The sequence below is a fragment of the Anastrepha ludens genome, chromosome X, assembly GCF_028408465.1.
Source record: "Anastrepha ludens isolate Willacy chromosome X, idAnaLude1.1, whole genome shotgun sequence".
In the NCBI taxonomy this organism is placed as follows: domain Eukaryota; kingdom Metazoa; phylum Arthropoda; class Insecta; order Diptera; family Tephritidae; genus Anastrepha; species Anastrepha ludens.
The window spans coordinates 76796659-76816999 of record NC_071503.1 but is presented as its reverse complement, the minus strand read 5'-3'; the positions used below and the strand labels follow the sequence as shown (position 1 = coordinate 76816999).

Below are 20341 nucleotides of genomic sequence, written 5' to 3'. Positions count from 1 at the left end.
TTACAAAATCAATTAGGTTATATCTTTCCTGATCCTAAAAAGCGAAGTTTAAGCAAGTGAGGGATGCACAGTAACGTAATGAAGTTGAATTAAACTTATGAATCCCGGATAAGAGTAAACTTGAAGGAATATAAATAGGAGTTAGATTTTAAATTGAAACAAGCATGTTAATGAAATGACGTGTTTCTGTTGTTTTTTATTTTACTCGGCAACATAAAGAAATATATGTAGATACTTTAATTAGTTCATTTTGTGTCAGTTATATATTTGTGGAAGTATTCGTAGCTCAAGATGCAGCGCTTTTGTATATTCATGTTTTTTCGGGCGGTACTATATCAGTCAAAATCGCAAAATCTCGCAATGTTTTATGCTTAGAAATCATATTATTTCACTTCTATTTTCATTTAATACGTACTGTTTTATTACTTTCCATTTTTTACAAATTTGACAGTAAAACATCAATTTAGAACCTTATTTTAACTTTTTTAAATTGTGTTCTCTTCTTTTTAAAGTTAAAATTCTAATTTTGCGATAAAATGCGTTTTAAGTTGACTATGACAGACTTAATCGTTAAAACGGCTCTATGGCTATGGGGCATTGTATTGAATGGGGGTGCGGCTATTGATTCAAATTATTTAAGAAAGGTGAAGCTTGAACTCAGATCAAATAATAATTTTGTTTAGAATATGGAATTTTACAAAATACCTAAAATAATGTAATATACTTTATATTGAACAGAGCCATATCAGATATATTTTTTATAAAATGTATATATATGTTCTTCTTTCTGGAAAGGATTTCCGGTAATGCTGCGAGCAGTAAAAATATTCATGGCACAGTCTCAGAGCAACTTAAGAAGAACTTCGCTAAGTCACGCTGGAAGGTATGTAGTTACAAGGTGTTTTCCAAAGTAAACTGGACGTTTTAAAAATAGGAACAAAATTTTGTTTAGCAAAACCTGCTTTTATGACTGTTTGTAGAATGCACCATTCGTTTTTCATTAGGAATGAAACAAGAATCTGCCTTTCCTATATAATTGGCATAGATGGGCCTTTTAAGAAAACCGGTTTTTAAAAGGTTCTACTTGCTTTGAATCACACATTGCATTGGAGAAGTTTAATTGGTACAGATATATTGTATATTCCTTTGTTTTCGATAATTGCAGCAAGCATACTATGCCGCCACCGTCATTCGACAAATGCAACGTATGGCGTTAAGTAGTAACAGTAGTAAAAGTAATCTAATACCAACGGAGAGTAGACAAGTAGGCAGTAGTAGTTGTGTGAGTCCTGCATTAAGTGAAACTCTTAGCAGCTGTAACGCCGAGGGGGTAGGCTGTACAAATACCACTAACACAACCAATATCAGCTGCTGTTTGAAGTCGGGTCAACCGACGATGGCCCCAAATGAAAACAAACTAGCCACCATAGCAGGAATGGATGACCAACAAACGAAAAAAGATTATGACAAAGTTATGAATCGGCCCAGCTGTAGTAAAGGCAGCTCGCCTGCTTGTGTAAATGGTAGAGAACAAAACAAGTAAGCACATTCTTATTACAAAGCGAAAAAATACAATCAGTCACTTATTGTCGTTTCGTTATCAGTCGTCAGTCCTTTGTATATATATATTTTTTTCTATAAACCCTTGTAATATTTTTTATAAATTTCCCCTATGTATGTATTTATTTTAAGTCTTAAGTGAACCTTGGGTACTTCCAATAACGTATATTATATAAGTCACTATTTAATATTTTTGGTTACGTATAAAGCGATGACAAAGGAGAAATTGTTAATGTTCTTGCAAAATACTAAAATTCAGCAATGTTTGAATAACTCCGACCATTATTAGGCATTGTATGTTATATAAAGTGGCTAAAAGTAAGTTTAAACTTGAATTAAGTTGGGAAAAGATGAATATTTGGAAAATATTTATGTATGTAAATGTATGTATATAATTTGAAAAGACCTCTTAATGCACCTACCCGTCAGGAATGCGAACTCTTATAACCTAGACAGACGGCGGCGTTAATTGGGATTATGCACGCAGTTAATCCTAATAAAAATTTTAGTGTGATAGACGGTTGTTACCGGATTGGTGAACAGCTGATATACTTATTGGATAGTTTTGTCGGTAAAAGATGGACCGCAGGCAAAAAATACGGGTATTAGCTGCCCTGATACTAAGAAATAATTATTTATTAAACAAAACACTTAAATTGCAACTTCTCAAACTGCTCCGAAACACCAAAACAATTATTGTAATTTCGAACGTGTTAATACAAATCATGATTTTTCCTTCACAATATTGTGACTGCCATTTTTCGGCAATGTTGCCAACGACAATTCTCTAATCCGCTTAAGGGGTTACAGGGGTTTCGTTGGTTCAAAAAATCGATTTATTTTTTTTTTTTTGCTTATTAATTTCTACAACATCTCAGGAATATTATCCTAAATTTTCAAGTTGATCCGAATAATAAATTCGGAGATACAGCCTTTGGAATGTGTGCGCTCCAAATCACTTTTATTGTTACTCAAAACTTTAAACGCGTTTTTCTCGGAACCGTGTTTTCAAAGTCGGTTGTCAAATGTTCTCGAAAACTACTCAACCGATCTTGATGAAATTTTACACAGGTGTTCGAAATATAGTTTACTCGTGCTTGAACGAAGGATTTTGTTTTTTTTTCAATTACAACTATTTAAAAAAAAAAAACAAAATGCCAAACAAATTTGATGGAAATTTTCATTTTTTTGGAAAAATGTCTGCCAAAATTCCAATTTTTACTTTTTTTTTCTTTCCTTCGTTCAAGCACGAGTTTATGATCTTAACTAAAACACTTATTTTTGTTTTTTCATTTTTGATGAGCCTGTCAGGAGTTATGCTGACAACGCGGACGCACCTTTTTTTCGAGGGTTCACCGGAAATGACGTCACAATGGAGGAGTTCTAACTTTTTTTTTTTTAATTTCAGAAATTATTCTTTAAATATGTATCTATAAGACAAAAAAAAGTTTGAATTAAATAAATAATTTTTACATAGAAAAAAAAATGGAAAATAGGCCTTTTTTTACCCGGCGAAACCCATGTAACAACTTAAATTACGAAATTTAAGTCTAATAATCCGCATTAGTTGAACTTAATTCCTGGCATAGTCCCGATTAACGCTACCTTTGGCTATTACATTCTTAATTAATTAAGTCGGACATTTCCATGCTTCGGTTACAAGAAACATTGCTTGGTTATTTAAAGTTTTAATTTAATGTTTCTAAGCACAGTTATGAGTTGATTTAATGTATTAATACAAAGTTGAATTTTTTAGGAATATCAAATATGAAAATAATGGGAATACAACAAATGTGTCCGCTGATTATCAAATTTAGTTTTTGTTTATAATTTTTTCGGCAATCATCAAGATAATTTTAAACTGGTGGACACTGGTATCCTTTTAACAGTCCAAGTTGGATTTTAAGATACAATCGATTTTCCGTTTTTTGTAATAGTGTCGAGGCTTAATATTTGTAAACTTTCTGACTTCATAGCGTATGGTAGATGTTCATAAGGACGGAAAGAAATTTACACATTAATATCTGCAAATCAAACACAAAAAAAAACCACGATTCTTATATTCACAGTAGTACTCGTTTCAAATATATTGAACTAACATTTAGGGTATTTACGGTATCTGGTTATATAATTAAAAATAAGGTATGTGCTATATTAACACCCTCTTGTGTGGCTTATCTGGCTATTTGTAAGCAATGAGCTGTTGGATGCTTTCGTTGAATTGAAATATTCAATTATAATTATAATTCTAAATTTAATTCGATTTATAATTTGTTATTAAGAGCATAAAAAGCCGACTAATCGAATACAAAGTAAATGTATTATAACTATTCCGGAAATATAATTTGGTGAAGTTATGGTATGTGACCCGCAATTTATAAGTTCCGAATTTGTACGTTTATTACATCTGTCATAGACGAGATGATGCGTACAAAGATATAATAACAATAAGCTGTTTGATGATTTGAACTGCATGTTCCAAAATCAATATACTGGTCAGATAATATCTCTTTTGACAACGACAATTTATGCAAATGCTACGGATCGGCAAAAACAAATGCGCTCGTATTGTGGACATATTTCGAAAAAACAAGTTTAAAACTCATAATTCCTCTAAAAAAGGCCTATACATTTATAGTTGTCAATCGTTTTGTACCGTTTAGGGCCGTAAGTTCTTTCGCGAATTTGCAAAAAAAATTGGTATCGGATATGGTGGAATGCTGCCTAAAATTGCATAACGAGCGTTCGCAGTAATTTAAAATAAACTTGCGGAGCAATTTGTTAACCCCATGTGACTGAGAGTCCACAGATTGTTTTACAAATTGCCACACTGCGTTAGGTATGTTGATAGAAGTAAACAACCACGAAGTATTTTTCTCCCAACAACGAATATAAGTAAAATAAAACACTAAACCATTCGATACGATGGATGGAACAAGAACATTGGACCTTGCGACGTCTACTAAAGCTGCCATGTAAAGGTGCGCAAATTCGGTGTTGAATTTATAGTAGGAGAGGGACTTCGTCGCCAAATACTTCAGTTCACTACGGTGGAAGAGCGTTTCGCAATAAGAGAGAAGAGCGAACAGTGAGATTTTTCAACATGCCGCTCATTTGCGCCCATGCACTGATGGAAGAGAAGGACAGTGCGATCAAAGATTGCTTCTATGAGCGCCTGGAACGTTCCTATGAGCCCTGCCCCCGCCGCACCAAGTTCTGTGCAGCGAAAAACGTACATCTAACTACGCAAATAATGTTCGACATCGCAAAGCTGCAGTCGTCACAAGACTCGCCACTCGACTCTTACTCCTTCTCGTTGAGAGTACTGCCGAACAATCCGGCATGCAGGAAAAATAGAGTAACATTTCCTGGTCTTAACATCCCGCCGCCGGAAAAGAAATCGGATTTCAGCAAGCTCGAAAAAGCAATTGGTACGACGAACAATTTTATGCTGCCGTGGAAGGAAAAATCGCGTATAAGATCCTAGCGAGCGTATTGTATAAGAGACTGAAGCGTACCATCAACCAACTGATTGGATCTTATAAGTGTAGCTTTAGACCTGGAAAGTCTACCATCGATCACAATACCATCGATATTCACAATACGCGACATCTTGGAAAATACCCATGAAAGGAAATCGACACACACCAGAAATTTTAAAGCTGCACTTGACACCACGAAAAGGATTTACCTATATGCCGCGATGTGTGAATTTGGTATCCCTGCAAAACTAATACAGCTATACAAAATTACGTTGCTCAATACCAGTAGCGTGGGAATCCAACGAAGAATCTCTTCTGTCAACAAGTGCTACTTTGGACTAAGTAATAAGTAGGGGGAGTAACAAAGTCCTCTCTCGACAGTCAAAACTAAAACTCTATGACGCAGAAGCATGGACGATGCCAGTATCGGATGAAGGAACGCTGGAGTGTTTGAGAAAAAGATTCTGTGGAAGATTTTTGGACATTTGCACGTTGGCGACGGAGATTATTGCAGGCGATGGAACGATAAGCTGTATGAGCTTTACGATAGATATAGCGCAGCGAAAAAAGATCCAGAGGCTACGTTGGCAGCTGCTTCCGCTCGACGACAGGGTTGCGGTTCGTAAAACGAAGCAAGATGTTTACCGAAGGCGCTGGCAGGAAGGGCACAGGAATGTAGGTTGTAGTAATGCCACACATTAACGGGCGCCCAGAGAAGCAGCAGCCCACGGAGTTTTCCGGCCTGTTCGTGAGGATGGTCCCTCGGAGAGTATCGTTGTAGTTGTGGCTTTACACTCAAACGCGGGTTGAGTATTTTTGGCTAGATACAAAGTACGGCAGAGGTTTCGATAAGTCTTGTTTCCACCAAGATGGCGAGTGTGTCCATTCCACGCTACCAATTGGTACCGTAAATACTTGATTTGTTCAGCTCTAAAGGTTATACCGGATGCTGTACATATACATTAGAGAAACTCAGTTTTTACTGAAAAATATAACCTATTTTATTTCGGCGACCTAAGAATTTTACTGACAGTTCTGAACAAAAAGGGCCAGGGAAGCAATCTCCAAAATACATTTCGAGTCTCTTTCCTTTTAATTTTAGTTATTAATATCCAATCAATTTTTTTTTTGTTCACTATTTGGTTGAAAAAATGTGTACATATGTGGTTTTAGTCTATGAAAGTACTTTAGTATAAAGTATTGCTCAATAATTTATGTTAGTGTGCTCTTTTCAAAATTCGCGAAATTATAGATTTTGTTGTACAAAATAACTTATTTTATGCATATAGCGGAAATATGTTGTAAAGTTTTCGATGATAGAAAAGCAATTATTCCGCAATTGTTGCTGTTAATTTAGTAACACGCAAATTCTTGTTCTGTGCAAAACGAAATAATTGTAAGACCAATATTATATATATATATTTTATATTATATAATTGGCGCGTACACCCTTTTTGGGTGTTTGGCCGAGCTCATCCTCCTATTTCTGATGTGCGTCTTGATGTTGTTCCACAAATGGGGGACCTACAGTTTCAAGCCGACTCCGAACGGCAGATATTTTTATGAGGAGCTTTTTCATGGCAGAAATACACTCAGAGGTTTGCCTTTGCCTGCCGAGGGGCGACCGCTATTAGAAAAATATTTTTCTTAATTTTGGTGTTTCACCGAGATTCGAACCTACGTTCTCTCTGTGAAATCCAAATGGTGGTCACGTACCAACCATTCGGCTACGGCGGTCAATATTGCTTTTAACATAAAAGTCTATCATGTAAATTATTGCGTTAAAATAATTATATAATATTTTAAGTGTTTCTGACCAAATTCTGGCCTCAAATAAAACATTCTTTGCCTATACATTTTATAGATTCTATAAATATATATACACTCTATATATTTAAATCAAAAGTTCTCACACAAAGATGTACTGGCTTGAGCAAATCATAACTGACCTGAAAAAGATTCACGTAAACAACTGGAGAGAAACAGCCAAAAATCATGACGCCTGGAAGAAAATTGTGAATGAAGTTCATGCTCACCCCGGGCGGTAATGCTGCTTAATGATGATGACGATGATAAAGGTGTTATTGTTATTGTTGTAGCAGTAACTTTGCCCTGTCAGTGTAGTGTAACTCACCGCTCGTCTTCGTCGAACTCATCTAACGGTAGGCCCAGGAAAATCGATGTTTCGACAGGTTGGGTCCAGAGGGAGAGGGGTGTCGCGCGGGGTGCCTTCACATGCCGGACATATGTTTAGTATGTCGGGGTCAATTCTGGATAGGTAGGAGTTCAAACTGCTACAGTATTCAGAACGTAATTGTGCCTAGCTTATGCGGGACTCTCGGAGAAGTTGGAGCTCATCGTCTGCAGTGGTTGGTGGTTTTACTCTGATGCCGGCATTCAGGAGTCGGGAGCTTAAGAAGGTGATAAGAGTCTCCCGATGAATGACGTTAATTGTTTATCTGTACACTGTCGGATCCAGTAATTTGTCCTGGATCTCGTCCGCGTAGTTGAGGGGGTGCCTCCTTAAATGCCTGGGAGGTTGCTCAAGTTCAAGCAGGTGTCTGCAGGGATGGGACCTGCGGTAACTGCCTAACAGGAACTGCTTGCTGAGCAGTTGATTACGCTCTTTTATAGAGAGCATATGAGCCTCGTCATCTAGATGTAGAAGTGGGGACATCAGTAGACATTCCGTCACAGTCCGAATGACACTGATTTGACAAGTCTGTAGCTCCGTCCACTGCGAATAACTAGTTCCAGGCGACCAGACAGGCGCAGCATAGTTTAAAACCGGTCGGCCGATAGCAACATTTCTTTGTCTTTGCCCCAAGTGCTGCCGGCAAGCGATTTGAGGACCTTGTTGCGTTTTTGGACTTTAGTGAGAACAGCGGTTGATAAGGAGAGCGAACTGTCGAAGGTATCTCCCAAGATTTTGGGGTTGTTAACAGTTGGAATTGGTTTGTCGTCGACTTTTACCTTAAGTTGCAGTTCGACCTCATTTGTCCAGGTGGTGAAGAAGATCGCCGTGGACTTCGTGGGGGAAAGTTGTACGTTCCTCGCAGTGAAGAAGCGAGAAAGGCAGGCGAGGTAGTCGTTTACCTTGACGCACATCAATGTCATTGCCCGACGCCATTATCGTGCAGTCGTCTGCGTAGGTGAACAGTCAGACTCCCTCTGGTGGCTGGGGAGAGTTTCGAGACATAAAAGTTAAAAAGCAAGGGTGAATGGACACCACCCTGCAGAACTCCTTGCTGTATTTTCCTCTGTTTAGAGATTTGGTCTCGAAATAGCACCGACGAATGACGACCACTCAGGTAGTTCGCGGTCCTCCTCTTCAGCCCTGGCGGGAGTGTCGACTGATAAATATTATCTAGTAGCGTGACGTGGCTGACAGTGCCTTTTTTAGATCCAACGCTACTAGTTAGACAGTCCTCTCATGGCTTTAGATGATTTCATTTTTTTTGATGACCCCCTGAACTTCATCACTGTAGAAAACAAGTGGCGAACTGTGTTTCATACTTAGTCTGCTTATGTTGTATAACCAGTTGTCGGATCTCCAAATTGAGATCCTTTATGCGAGGATCCCCGGGATCGGCCTGGCGTAGGTGGTTACACTTGTTTGCTAGAACAGCTGCTTCAGCTGGGAAATGAGGACGTATGTCCCGAATCCTTCCAGCAGGTATGAAGCGAGCCGCAGCAGCTCTGAGCACCTTGCGGAATGCGCGTTCGCCTACCCGACTGGGGAGAGCGGTGAAGGTGTCCTCAGTAAATTCCGCGAATCTGGACCAATTAGCTTTGTTAAAGTTAATGTATCACCGGTGATACGCGGAAACAAAGTCGGCAGGTCTCTCGGTTGAGATGATATTGGGCAAGTGGTCTGATGCAAGCGATAGCATAGGTCGCCCCATTATGCTATTTATCCGACCGGCGCTAGCAATTGTAATGTCAGGCAAGCTGTTGCAATAGCCCACTACACTGACGGGGGCGTCGTCGTTCATTGTGCGGAATGTCAAATCGTCTATCTGCTCTGCCAATGGGTGTCTATACGAATGAATGCCCTACGATCATTTGGTAGGCTTGAATGCCAAAGATCGTGATGCGCATTTAAGTCACCCACTACCAATCAGTTTTCACCTCTGATGAGCGCACCTATATCAGGGTGATATCCTGCCGGGCAGCAGGTGACAGGGGGTATGTATACATTATAAATTTCGAGCTGGGCATCGCCTGTCCGGACAGCTATGCCTTGACATTCTAAGGTGCTGTCCCTGCGGTCGATGCCTTCATCAATGAGACGATACTACACTGTGTGGTGGAGTATAAACGCTAGGCAACAACCGTTGTTGTTGTTGTTGTTGTTGTTGAAGTGGCTGAATATATCCACTGAAATACTCCTATTTAGTTACCAGCACCGTTTTACTACTTCTGTCTTTTTTTTTCTTTGCTGGTTTTTGCTTTCAAGTCAGATCCATTTAGTGAGATCCAAGTATAACAGCAAATCCCTTATCTCGATGTCTGAGATCTCCTTAATTTGCAGTAGGAAAGGCTTACCGAAGGCGCGGAGTCGTGCCCTGGCTAGCCCCGGACATTCACATAAAATAGTGGAAAAGACTTTCCTTCGCCCTTTCCACTTGACAGCTGTTCTTTGTATCTTGTTAGGCTTAGTTTTGTTGTATTTCTTTTCTGTTGCAGGCCGCCAAACTAGTGCCGCATATGTTAGTATAGGCCTTACAATGGCTGTATAGGACCAATTAGATAATTTTGGTTGGAGACCTCATTTTTTACCCTACGTTCTCTTACACGTGTAGAGTGCTATATTCGCTTTCTTTACCCTGTCCTCTACGTTAGACTTCCAGCTGATTTGGGGGCTGGGATAACACCTAGGTATTTTGCCTGTTGGGTTAGCGTCAGACTAACGCCGTTTAGTTTTAGGAGATTAAAGTTTGGTACCTTGGTTTTCTTGAGTAGTACCAGAGCTCCTTTCATAATCTCTCTGATTGTGGTTGGAAACTATAAGCACCATGTCGTCCGCATATGCCACTACTTTAATTCCCTTTCGGTTGAATTTGGTAAGGATGTTGTTAGCGACTAGTAACCACAGCAGAGGGATAAGATTCCTTCTTGAAGGGTTCCCCTGCTGACAGAGCGTTTTATCGTGCTGCTGTCTACCTCACCGATGATTATTCTAGTTTTAAGCATGTTCTCTATCCATTCGTTGAGACTTATGTCTGTGCCTAACATATTAAGAGCCTCAATTATGGATCTTGTGCTAACATTGTTGAACGCCCCCTCTATATCGAGAAAAGCGACTAGTGAGTGTTGTTTGCATTCTATGCTCCTCTCAATCGCACTTACAACCTCATGAAAAGCTGTCTTTGTGGATTATCCTTTGAGGTAGGCATGTTGAGATGGTGAAATCGATGTGTCTGTAATCTTCTCCCTGAGATATACATCTAACAAAGGCTCGAGAGTTTTGAGAATAAAGGAGGATAGGCTGATGGGTCTGAAATTTTTCGCTGTATCATGACCGCGTTTACCAACTTTGGGGATAAAAATCACCTTAACCCTCCTCCAGCTGTTTGGAATATGACGTAGCATAAGGCTTTTTCTGAAAAAGACCTCCAGCCAAGGAATCGTCGTTTCTCGAGTGTTCCACAGCATGGTTGGGATTATCACATCTTGACCTTCTGCTTTATATGGTTCAAAGTTTTTCATCGCCCATAATATTCCATCTTGGGATACGATGTGATTGATTGTAATGGATGACAGGGTGGATGTTTGAACACTGTTTATTGTTCTCAATATATTCTGTGTTGCCTGGGAAATGTGTGTTTATAAGATATTCTAGTATGTCGGCTGAGGATTTTTTCCATTCTCCGTTATCTTTCTACAAGAAGGAAGGGCAGGTATGTTCTTTGGATAAAAGCTTGCCTAGTCTGGCCGTTGATTCGATGGAACTACAAAAATCTCTCCAAGCTTGAATTCCCTAAATTAATCTTTGTAGGGTTTGAAGTACTTGTGTTTGTAGCAGATATTGAAGATTTCTCTCGTCATTTTCCTGAGTTGACTTTAATCTTCATTCCACCAGGTAGGATAGGTTGTTTTTCCATATGTGCCGGGACATGAAGCTTCAAGCCCTTTCGTCAACGAAGCTTCGAAAGCTCTTACTTTCTCATCTAAGTCTTCTCTTGACGTTATGGTTTTACTTATGTGTTGAAGCTTAGACTGAGTAACTCTACGGCATGTGTGCCAGTTTGTTCTTCTAGGGTTTCTATATGGGGTCGGTTTCTCAAGCTTAAGGTTGATATGGAAGAGAATTCAACTATGGTCCGAAAAGGATTTTTTGTCGGATACTCTCCAATTTGTGACTATTTGGAAATTATTGTTTGCGCATAGGGTAACGTTTAAGACCTCTTCCCAGCCTGGAAAGTTTGCCGAGCTCGGAAAAGTGAAGGTTGGGGTGGTCCCTACATTACATATGTTGCCGATTTGTGCAGCTCCGCTTTCACCACAGTAAAGTCGGGAGTACTAAAATGAGAACAGAGAAAAGCTTTTAAGTGTTTGTTGGTGATTATGCTTGACCGACGGGAATCTGACGTTTTTGGGATGGCTAGTACTCTGCCGGTGAGAGGAGTAGGGAGGCGAATTACAAGCCAGTAATCTCGCCATTCGATGCCGTTTCAGTAGCTATGGAGCGGTGGACGGTTGAACATCGCATGTTTGCGTATGACGCATTTGTGCAGAATGGCGGGTCTGTTATTACCGTGAAGCGACTTTTTCGTGTGCGTTTCAATCGTGGGCGTCGTGGACCCGTTCCAAGCCGCAACACGATTCTCAGTTGGGTTCATAATCTACGAACAACAGGATCTATTGTGAAAAAGAAGCCACCAGGTCCGACTAAGACAGCAAGAACACCAGACAACATCGAGCGTGTGAGAGCCGCGCTGACTCATAGCCCTGGGCGCTTTGCACGTAAACACACGCGCACTTGTGACTTTTTTCTGTGGGGGTATCTCAAATCACGTGTATACTCTCACAGACCCCGCACATTGGCAGAACTGAAAGAGGCAATCAGGAAAGAAGTGGCTACAATTGATGTTGAACTGATGACTCGTGTGATGGCCAATTTTTGGAGAAGGCTGGAAAGCTGCTGTCAGGAGGATGGGCACCATTTACCCGACGTAAATTTTCACAAATAATATTCATCTTCAAATGGCATGTCATGACAAAGAATTTTGTGTATTAAAATAAAATATTTCATTTAAAATAACTGTGTACTGTTCATTTCAAAAACGTCAGATTCCCATCGGTCACCCTGTAGAATATGTTGATGCTATTGTTGTCTTGAAATCCTTTAACCTCATTGTCTCTGACTCAGGGTTCCTGTATGAATCCCATGTCGATGTGCCCTTCCCTCTAGGCATCATGTCTGTGTTTGTCTTCAGCTAGGTCATCTACCTCATCTAGTTCATCCTCATTTTCATTACTGCCTTAGACCAAACCGCATTTTGTTGTCAGATTGTTTGAGTATTGGCAGGCACTCATCGTTAATCTGCAGAACGAATGACATGCTGCTCTTTTGCGGTTTTTCCGCCTTCACGATTGCCCAGCCGTCCATCGGCACCACAGGGTTGTGTGACTTTAGGTATTTCAGCACATCTGCACCGCTTAAGTCCATCACAGGTAGCCAAATGCAAGCGAGGAGGGCAAGGTATGTCCTTCGCCGGAATGAACTTAAGCTTTTAGCCTTCCAGTGAGCTGCTGATCTCAGCAATGCACTTTTCTAGGACAACCCTTGACTAGTCGTCGTCGCACTTAATTACCCTACAGCCTCGAAGTACTCCTGCAGAGTCGAAGGGAGGGAGAGTTCCGCCCTGTGCTCCGACCACATACTTGTCTAGCACGAGTTTGGCCTCCACTTGCCCCCACTTCTGCAGGACCACTTTGCCGCTATTTGTAATCTCGTCGATCAGTGCATAGAGGAGGTTATCCTTAACCACCACACTGAACGGTCGTTGTTTTGTTTCTTGGATGCTGTTGGACACCTTAGGTCTCTTCGGTGCCTGATCGATCACGTCCTGTGACCTGTTTCTCTTTGTCGCATCACCTTTTTTATTGTTGTCCGCTTTAGGTTTTTGGGATATGAAGTCTTCATACTCGGGTGGTATTTTACCTTGTCAGCCGCGTCGCGCTTGTCAGTCGCTCCAGCGAGTTCATTCTTAGCAATCTTGCTTAGAATGAACTTCGCCTTCGTGAAGCGAGACTTCATGAGGGCACCCTCTGACTTGTGTTTTCTTGCGGCCTGACTCTCTCTCTGAGTGTCGTCTGCCGCCTTTTGCGATGTTGTTGGTATAACTGTTTGTTGTTGTTGCTTGCTTGGTATGAGCGTGCTATGGCTGGTACTTCCCTTGCTGTTTGCTGACTCAGCCGTATCTTGGCTGGAGGCTAGCAGACTATCCTCTTCGAGGATTGTGTCGCAGCGCGGCACGAATTTTTTGTTTTTTTCTTGTGTATTCATCATCTGGTTCTTACGGTTGCTTCGCTTGGCTGTGTCAAGCTCCACGAGCTCTACGAGTATTAAGGGAAAGTAATGCGGTCCCCGCGGCAGCGCCCCCTTACCACAGTAAGGCCACAGTTACTCTCGAAGGCGGCCAGGTATTTGAGAGGGAAATTCCGTTCGCGATACACTTGTTTTAATTCTTTGCACCATTCAGTCCTCGGCACGATTCCAAGCACACCTTGACTTGGGAATGTGTTGGTACGGTACTCTCCGTATAGATGATTGGACGAACACCGCGCACTACGTTTCGCGGATTGGTGTTCAAGCGATCCCCATACGGAGCTTACCTCTTAGTTTATGGTGAGTTAAATTCCTAAATGGAATTTAGCCGCCATTTAAGCCCCATCCCCGCGGCAAGGAGACCAACATGTCCACTGTAGCCTTGCTCGCAATCCTTTCTTTGCACGTTGTAGCCATTCCTGGTAATTAGGGAGGAGCTAGGGTGCAGTTTTGTCCCTTGGACCGCAGCTATCTTAATTCCACGATGGTTCATGAAGTCGACTATCTCGTCTATCTTACTCATGAGCCCGTTACAGTTAAGTTGGAGAAGCTTGAAGCTCCTCGGGAGTATATTCGGAACTCGGGGTGTGAGGGACGCGAATAACGTTTTCCGAGCCGTTCGATAATAAACAAAAATCAATTTTAACTCGTTCGATTTTAAAAGCTACTTTATTGAACTCTGACAACAATTTATTTTTGGTTACTTAAATACTTATTTTCTATGTTGGTAAAATTGCAAACGTTGCACTTGTACAAATAAGAATTGCTGTTATTGCTATTCTTATTTGTTTCTTTTTCTTTCTTAAACTTATTTCAATATTTTTGGTTTCAAATTTATTTTATTGTTCAAAAGCAAGCATTGGATTTATGATAATAAGAATTGCTGCTGTTGCTATTATTGCAATATTTTTGGTTTCGAATTTATTTTAGTGTCTAAAAGCAAGCATTGCAATTCTGCTTATAAGAATTGCTGCTATTGCTATTCTTATTTGTTTATTTCTTTCCAACAATTATTGCAATACTTTTGGTTTCGAATTTCTTTTCTTATGTTTCCCAATTGATGGGAATTGTGGTTGGCGTTTCCCAGCTGCCATGGGAATGATTATGATGAAGTGTTTTCGATCGCTTAATCTTGTTCTTATATTTGTGTGGTTGTTTTGTTTTAGAAAGAAAAAATATGCCGCGCGGAAAAGCTCTGGAGAGCTTGAGCATGGAAAAAGAGAAGTCTTACAATGCGAGAGATGGCTTCAACACTGAAAAGAAGTAAAACTGGGGTTTTAAATTAATTCCATTCGAAAAGATAAGTATGGATGTATCAAGAGATGTGGTAGAAAACCAAAAATTAACGCTAGAGGTGTTCGGAAAATCGAGCGTTTTGCTATAAATCAATCAAATAGCCCTCCTGAAATTAAACACACCCTTAATTGGGAAGTTACTATCCCGTATGCAACAAATTTTGCAATCGGATTATATTCTAGAATATGTAAAACGAGTACCTTTACCTAAATTGACCATACAACACATTGGCATTTGCAGAAAAGTACCAATTTTGGGAAGATTAATGGGATGAAAAAAGTTCAAACTGACCCGACCAGATAGTTCCCAAATGTATTGGCACAATAAACGGAAAAAGAGTTGGGCAGCCAAAAGGCAAAACGTCTATCTGTTTCATAACACACAAATGTTTCATTTCACAAAAATTGATAGTGTCAAGTGTATAGAATTTCTAGACGAAGTACTTATTAATTTTTTGATGATAATTTCGATGAGGAGTGAATTTTCCAGCATGACAACGTAGCCGTTCATGATTCTAAAGCAACAAAAGAGTTTTTGGCAGCGAAGAAAATACAAATTATAGAATGTCTTGACTGCAGCCTTGACCTTAACCCAATCGAAAATGTATGGGCAATACTTTCTCAATCGGTTTTCAAAAATGGAAGACATTTTGTAAGATTTTGAAAATATTATACCAAACTTAACCAAATCGATGCCTTGACGACTTCAAGAAGTTATAATCAAAGAAGTTTCTAACACAAACTACTAAGCTCTAAATTATAGACTAACTTCAAGAAAGCTATTTGTTTATTTAAATATAATAACATTGGTCTTATACATTTTTCGTTCGGTAGACTTTACTTTTCTTAATAGTTAATTTAAGTTTCGTGAAATGGTGCTTATTTTTGGATATTTATTTATCATAAAAACATAAATTGTTAGCCCTAAATTGATAATAAAAATATAAGAAATTTAGTTTGTCTTAAAATTTTTTCGTGTGGAAGCGGAAAATTGCATGATTTAATAGAAAAATTTTTCTAGTTCATCTTGTACAAGGTTAAGAGCCCTTATCCTTATACGAGTACTTGTAGCAATTACACTAGGAAAGAAGACGTGGGGAAAATTATTGAGTAATGTAGTTTTTTTACATTATATTTCCAAAATATTTTAATGCAGCTAATTGTAAAAATTTAAGTTTCTAATTTTTCTCTATTTTTTCTCTAAAAAATATTCAAATTGAGAAAACTTTACCATGCAAATACCATAAATTAATTGCTTGTACCCAAAAACCAAATATTAAAACGAAATGTTCCCTTATTACATAACTCAAATAAAATATAATAAGGATCGAAGGCCGTTCTAGAGCTATGCTTCCATTGACGTTTTTATTCAGAATTGTCGGTGAAGTACTTACCAAACAATGATTGAAACAAATTTAAAATAACAGAAGAAGCGGACCGGGCGACACCATCGGCCTCAGGCGCATCAAGAAGCACATCAAAAAAAGGGACACTATTTTTTATAACGTTAAGTTCATGATGGCTGAAACCACAATCTTCGAATAACTGTTGATGATCACTTTAGTCTGTGACTGATGGGCCCCCTAATGTTAACCGCTTCTACTCTTCAGGCTGTTGTAAACGTTTTGCTCGAATTAATATCCTTTGTATTGAATAATACAAAAAAAATATATATTTTTTTTAGTTCTGTCTTTATGTTGGATCAGAACGTTCTTTTATTTATTACTCCACTTGAACAACTTAATGCTATGAATATATACTCGTAGTGACAACAGAGATTGTATGTTAGGTTGGCTTGGCTATTTGCACTAATGTTAAACTTCAAATAAAGTGAAGCTATAGATAAAATGAGCTACAGATAAAGTGAAGCTACAGCGGATGTAGTGCTGATGTCATGTGTTTTATGGTTATCGCTATTAACTAACGCCAACGGTTTCTCGGCCAACGTTAGTGTTTCGAATGTATCTTTGCTGGAAAGAAACTAAAAACTACATAAGGCTATGCCTCGCTAACAAACATTGAACTTTGAATCTATAAACATAATTTACATTTAACGAACTTTTACTATTTTTCGCTTTAGTTTATTAAGTATTTTTGGGAATCATTTCAAGCCTAATGTTTTAGCTCAATTTCATCTATTTGCTTCCGACGTTCTAGCTCCAATTTCTTTTCCTCCAGCAACTTTAATTCGATTTTCCCAATTTTTGCCAGCTGGTCAATGCAACTACTATAGGGTTTTCCAATAACAGGTTTGTTTGTTAACAGTAATAGTAATAATATCCCCGCCAGTTTCGGGCATATCACCGGTCCTCTTCGTCTAGCTCATCTGGAGGTAGGCCCAGGAAATATGCTGTTTCGACGGGATGGGTCCAGAGGGAGAGGGGTGTTAGATGAGTCGGTTTTAGGGGGCATGTGAAAAGGTGGTTAGTGTCGTGCGGGGCGCCTTCACATGCCGGACATATGTTTGGTATGTCGGGGTCGATTCTGGATAAGTAGGAGTTTATCCTGCTCCAATATCCAGAACGTTATTGTGCCAGTGTTACACGTGTCTCACGAGGAAGCTGGAGCTCTTCATCTGCTGTAGGTGGTGGTTGGACTACGATTACGGCATTCACAGGACGGGAGCTTAAGAAGCTGGTGACGGTCTCCCGGTGAATGTCGTTTATTGACTGTCTAAACACTGTCAGGTCCAGTAGATTACGGTCAGTTTTGTCCTGGATTTCGTCGGCGTAGTCTAAGAGATGTCTCCTGACGTACCTGGGAGGCGGCTCAGGCTGACGCAGGTGTCTGCAAGGGTGAAACCTGCGGTAACATCCTAGCAGGAACTGCTTGCTGAGCAGTTTGTTATGCTCCATTACTGGGGGCATTTGTGCCTCGTTGTGTAGGTATTGAACCGGGGACATCAGGAGGCAACCGGTCGCTGTCCGAATCGCAGTATTTTAGCATGTTTGTAGCTTTATCCACTGCGTGTCACTATTTCTAGGCGACCAGACTGGCGCTGCATAGTTTAGAACCGGCCGACCAATTGCCTTAAATGTCGATAGCAACATTTCTTTGTCTTTCATTTTATTTCTTTGGACTTTAGTGGCAATTGCGGTTGTGTGCGCTGAGAAGGAGAGTAAACTGTCGAAGGTTGCACCCAAAATTTTGGTGTTCTTCACAGTTGGAATTGGTGTATCATCGACTTTTACCTTGAGAGGCAGTTTGACCTGCTTTGTCCAGGTGGTAAAGAGGGTTGCCGAGGATTTAGTGGGGGAAAGTTGGAGATTCCTCGCATCTCACTTTGGAACACAGGCCATCGATGTCATTACCCGACGCCATTATCGTACAGTCATCAGCGTATGAGACCAGGGAAACTCCCGCTGGTGGTTGGGGTAGCTTCGAGATATAGAATTTAAACTGCAAGGGAGAAAGGACACCACCCTGCGGTACATCTTGCTTAATCTGCCTATGCTTTGATGTTTGATCTCGAAAAATCACTCTCGCAGGGGCGGTTTAGGTTAAGCCCGCGGTTTATCTGGGCGTTTATGGCGGTGAGTGCAGTGGTGGTGCTATGCACTCGTCGGAAGCCGTGCTGATGTGGGGCTTGGGCCAGGTGCTTCGTGAAGAGTGGAAGTAGGAGGGCTTCAAGTGTCTTCACTACAGGGGAAAGGAGAGTTATCGGACGATAACATTCCCCTTGGTTGGCGGGTTTACCAGGTTTCAGTAGTGGAACCACTCTACCTGCTTTCTACTTGTCAGGGATGATGAGAGTGTCCAAGGACAGATTGAAGACCCTTGTGAGAAATCCTACTCCCAATGGTCCCAGGTGCTTCAGCATCAGCGCGTTGAGTCCGTCAGGGCCAATGGCTTTAGATGTTTTTGATTTGTTGATGGCCCCTGAACCTCATCGCCGGAGAAAGTAAGTAGCGCACTGTCGTTCGTCAGTTTGTGCAGCCTTCTGGTAGCACGACGCTTGGATCTGTCGGCCGGAGGATACAGTATAAAAAGCCGGCTAAAATAGCTCACGCATCTCTTCGGGTCTGACGAAGTACAACCGTTGAAGGTGATACCACCCTTGTCGTTGTGCATCGTCGGGTTCGACAGGGATCTGACGGTGAACCAGATCTTACTCACCCCAGAGGTGAGCTTACAGGTCTTCAAGTGCTCAACCCATTTAGTCCGCTTGTGTTGATCTACCAGTTGAGGTATCTCCAAACTGAAATCCCTTATGCTGGATCTCCGGGATCGGCCTGGCGTAGTTGGTCACGCTCATTTGCCCAGCTGGCTGCTTCGGCTGGGAAATGAGGGCGGATGTCCTTGAAACTTCCAGCTGGGATGAAGCGGGCCGCAGCAGCTGTGAGCACCTTGCAGAATGCGCGTTCGCCTGCGCGCAAATCGGTGAGGATGGGAAGAGCGGCGAAGGTGTCCTCGGTGAATTCCGTGAAGCCGGCCCAATTAGCTTTTTTAAAGTTAAAATAGGACCGGTGCACAGTGGTCCCGCCGCTTAGGAAGAGCGGTCATAAGAACTTTAGGCGTGATACATGACTGTTTAGTACGTTTTTAAGTTGAGAAATGTTTTTATTTGTTAAAAAAACATTAAGACATATAAAAAGTAATATATATATTGTATAATAAGAATGTATATAAGATATAATAAGTATAATATATAATAAAGTAATATACATATATTGTACAATAATTAATATAAAAAGTCAAAGGAAAATTAGGTACACACATTTTTTATATACAATTTTTTTGTTTCGTTTAAAGTTTTGCATAAATCTTAAATTATAAACAATAGAGACAAGAAAAAAACATTAAATTCCGAAAGGATGAGCATAAAGTAAACTTTGTTCCCAGTTAACTTATTCTTATTCATGAAAACAATAAAATATTCACTTCTAAAAACTTTAATGTACTTAGATATACAAAACTTTTAACTCAATAAATCTAACACTTCTCTTGACATCATAGATTTCTTTTTACTATACATGGTAATTTTCGTAGACTAGATATAATATAAATGGATCGGAATTAAGAAGAAGCCTGTGCAAAACATCCGTGCTAGTTACAGTTCTTGAGTGCTTTTTGGTATTGTCACGTCTGAATAGTTTCACTTATTTATTACATGATTCAGCTGTCTCCTATGATAATTCCCCAATTGATAATAAACAATGATCGATCACCTCCGACCCATGAATGAGCACTTTATGAACTGTTGCAGGTAAATTATACCATGATTATTTACTAACTAGAATTTTAGCAGTGTCTAGTGCGTATATTTTGAATTTATTCGAATTAGTTTTAAAACCAGATGAAAGACATTGTAGGAGATAACTACATCTGTCTATAACGTGTTTGTCTATTCCTGTGATTTCGGATGATATGGTTGAATGAAGGAAAAATTTTCGTGCTGTATTTCCATCATTAGAGGTGCCACTTCCTCCACTTCGCGGTTTGTCAAC

At 40.0% G+C, this 20341-nt stretch overlaps 1 protein-coding gene across 9 annotated transcripts in view; it reads left to right on the top strand.

The window, feature by feature from the left end:
* LOC128869629 (calcium/calmodulin-dependent protein kinase type 1-like) overlaps positions 1-20341 on the top strand; it is a 361072-nt gene that overhangs the window by 300033 nt on the left and 40698 nt on the right. For all 9 annotated transcript variants that reach the window (XR_008455349.1, XR_008455348.1, XM_054112200.1 and 6 more), the window contains 2 exons: positions 796-883; positions 1166-1539. Coding sequence is in view for 7 of the 9 variants with exons in the window: in XM_054112200.1 (XP_053968175.1) it covers positions 796-883; positions 1166-1539 (462 nt within the window). In the remaining 2 variants the exon portion in view is untranslated. The remainder of the gene's footprint in view (positions 1-795; positions 884-1165; positions 1540-20341) is intronic.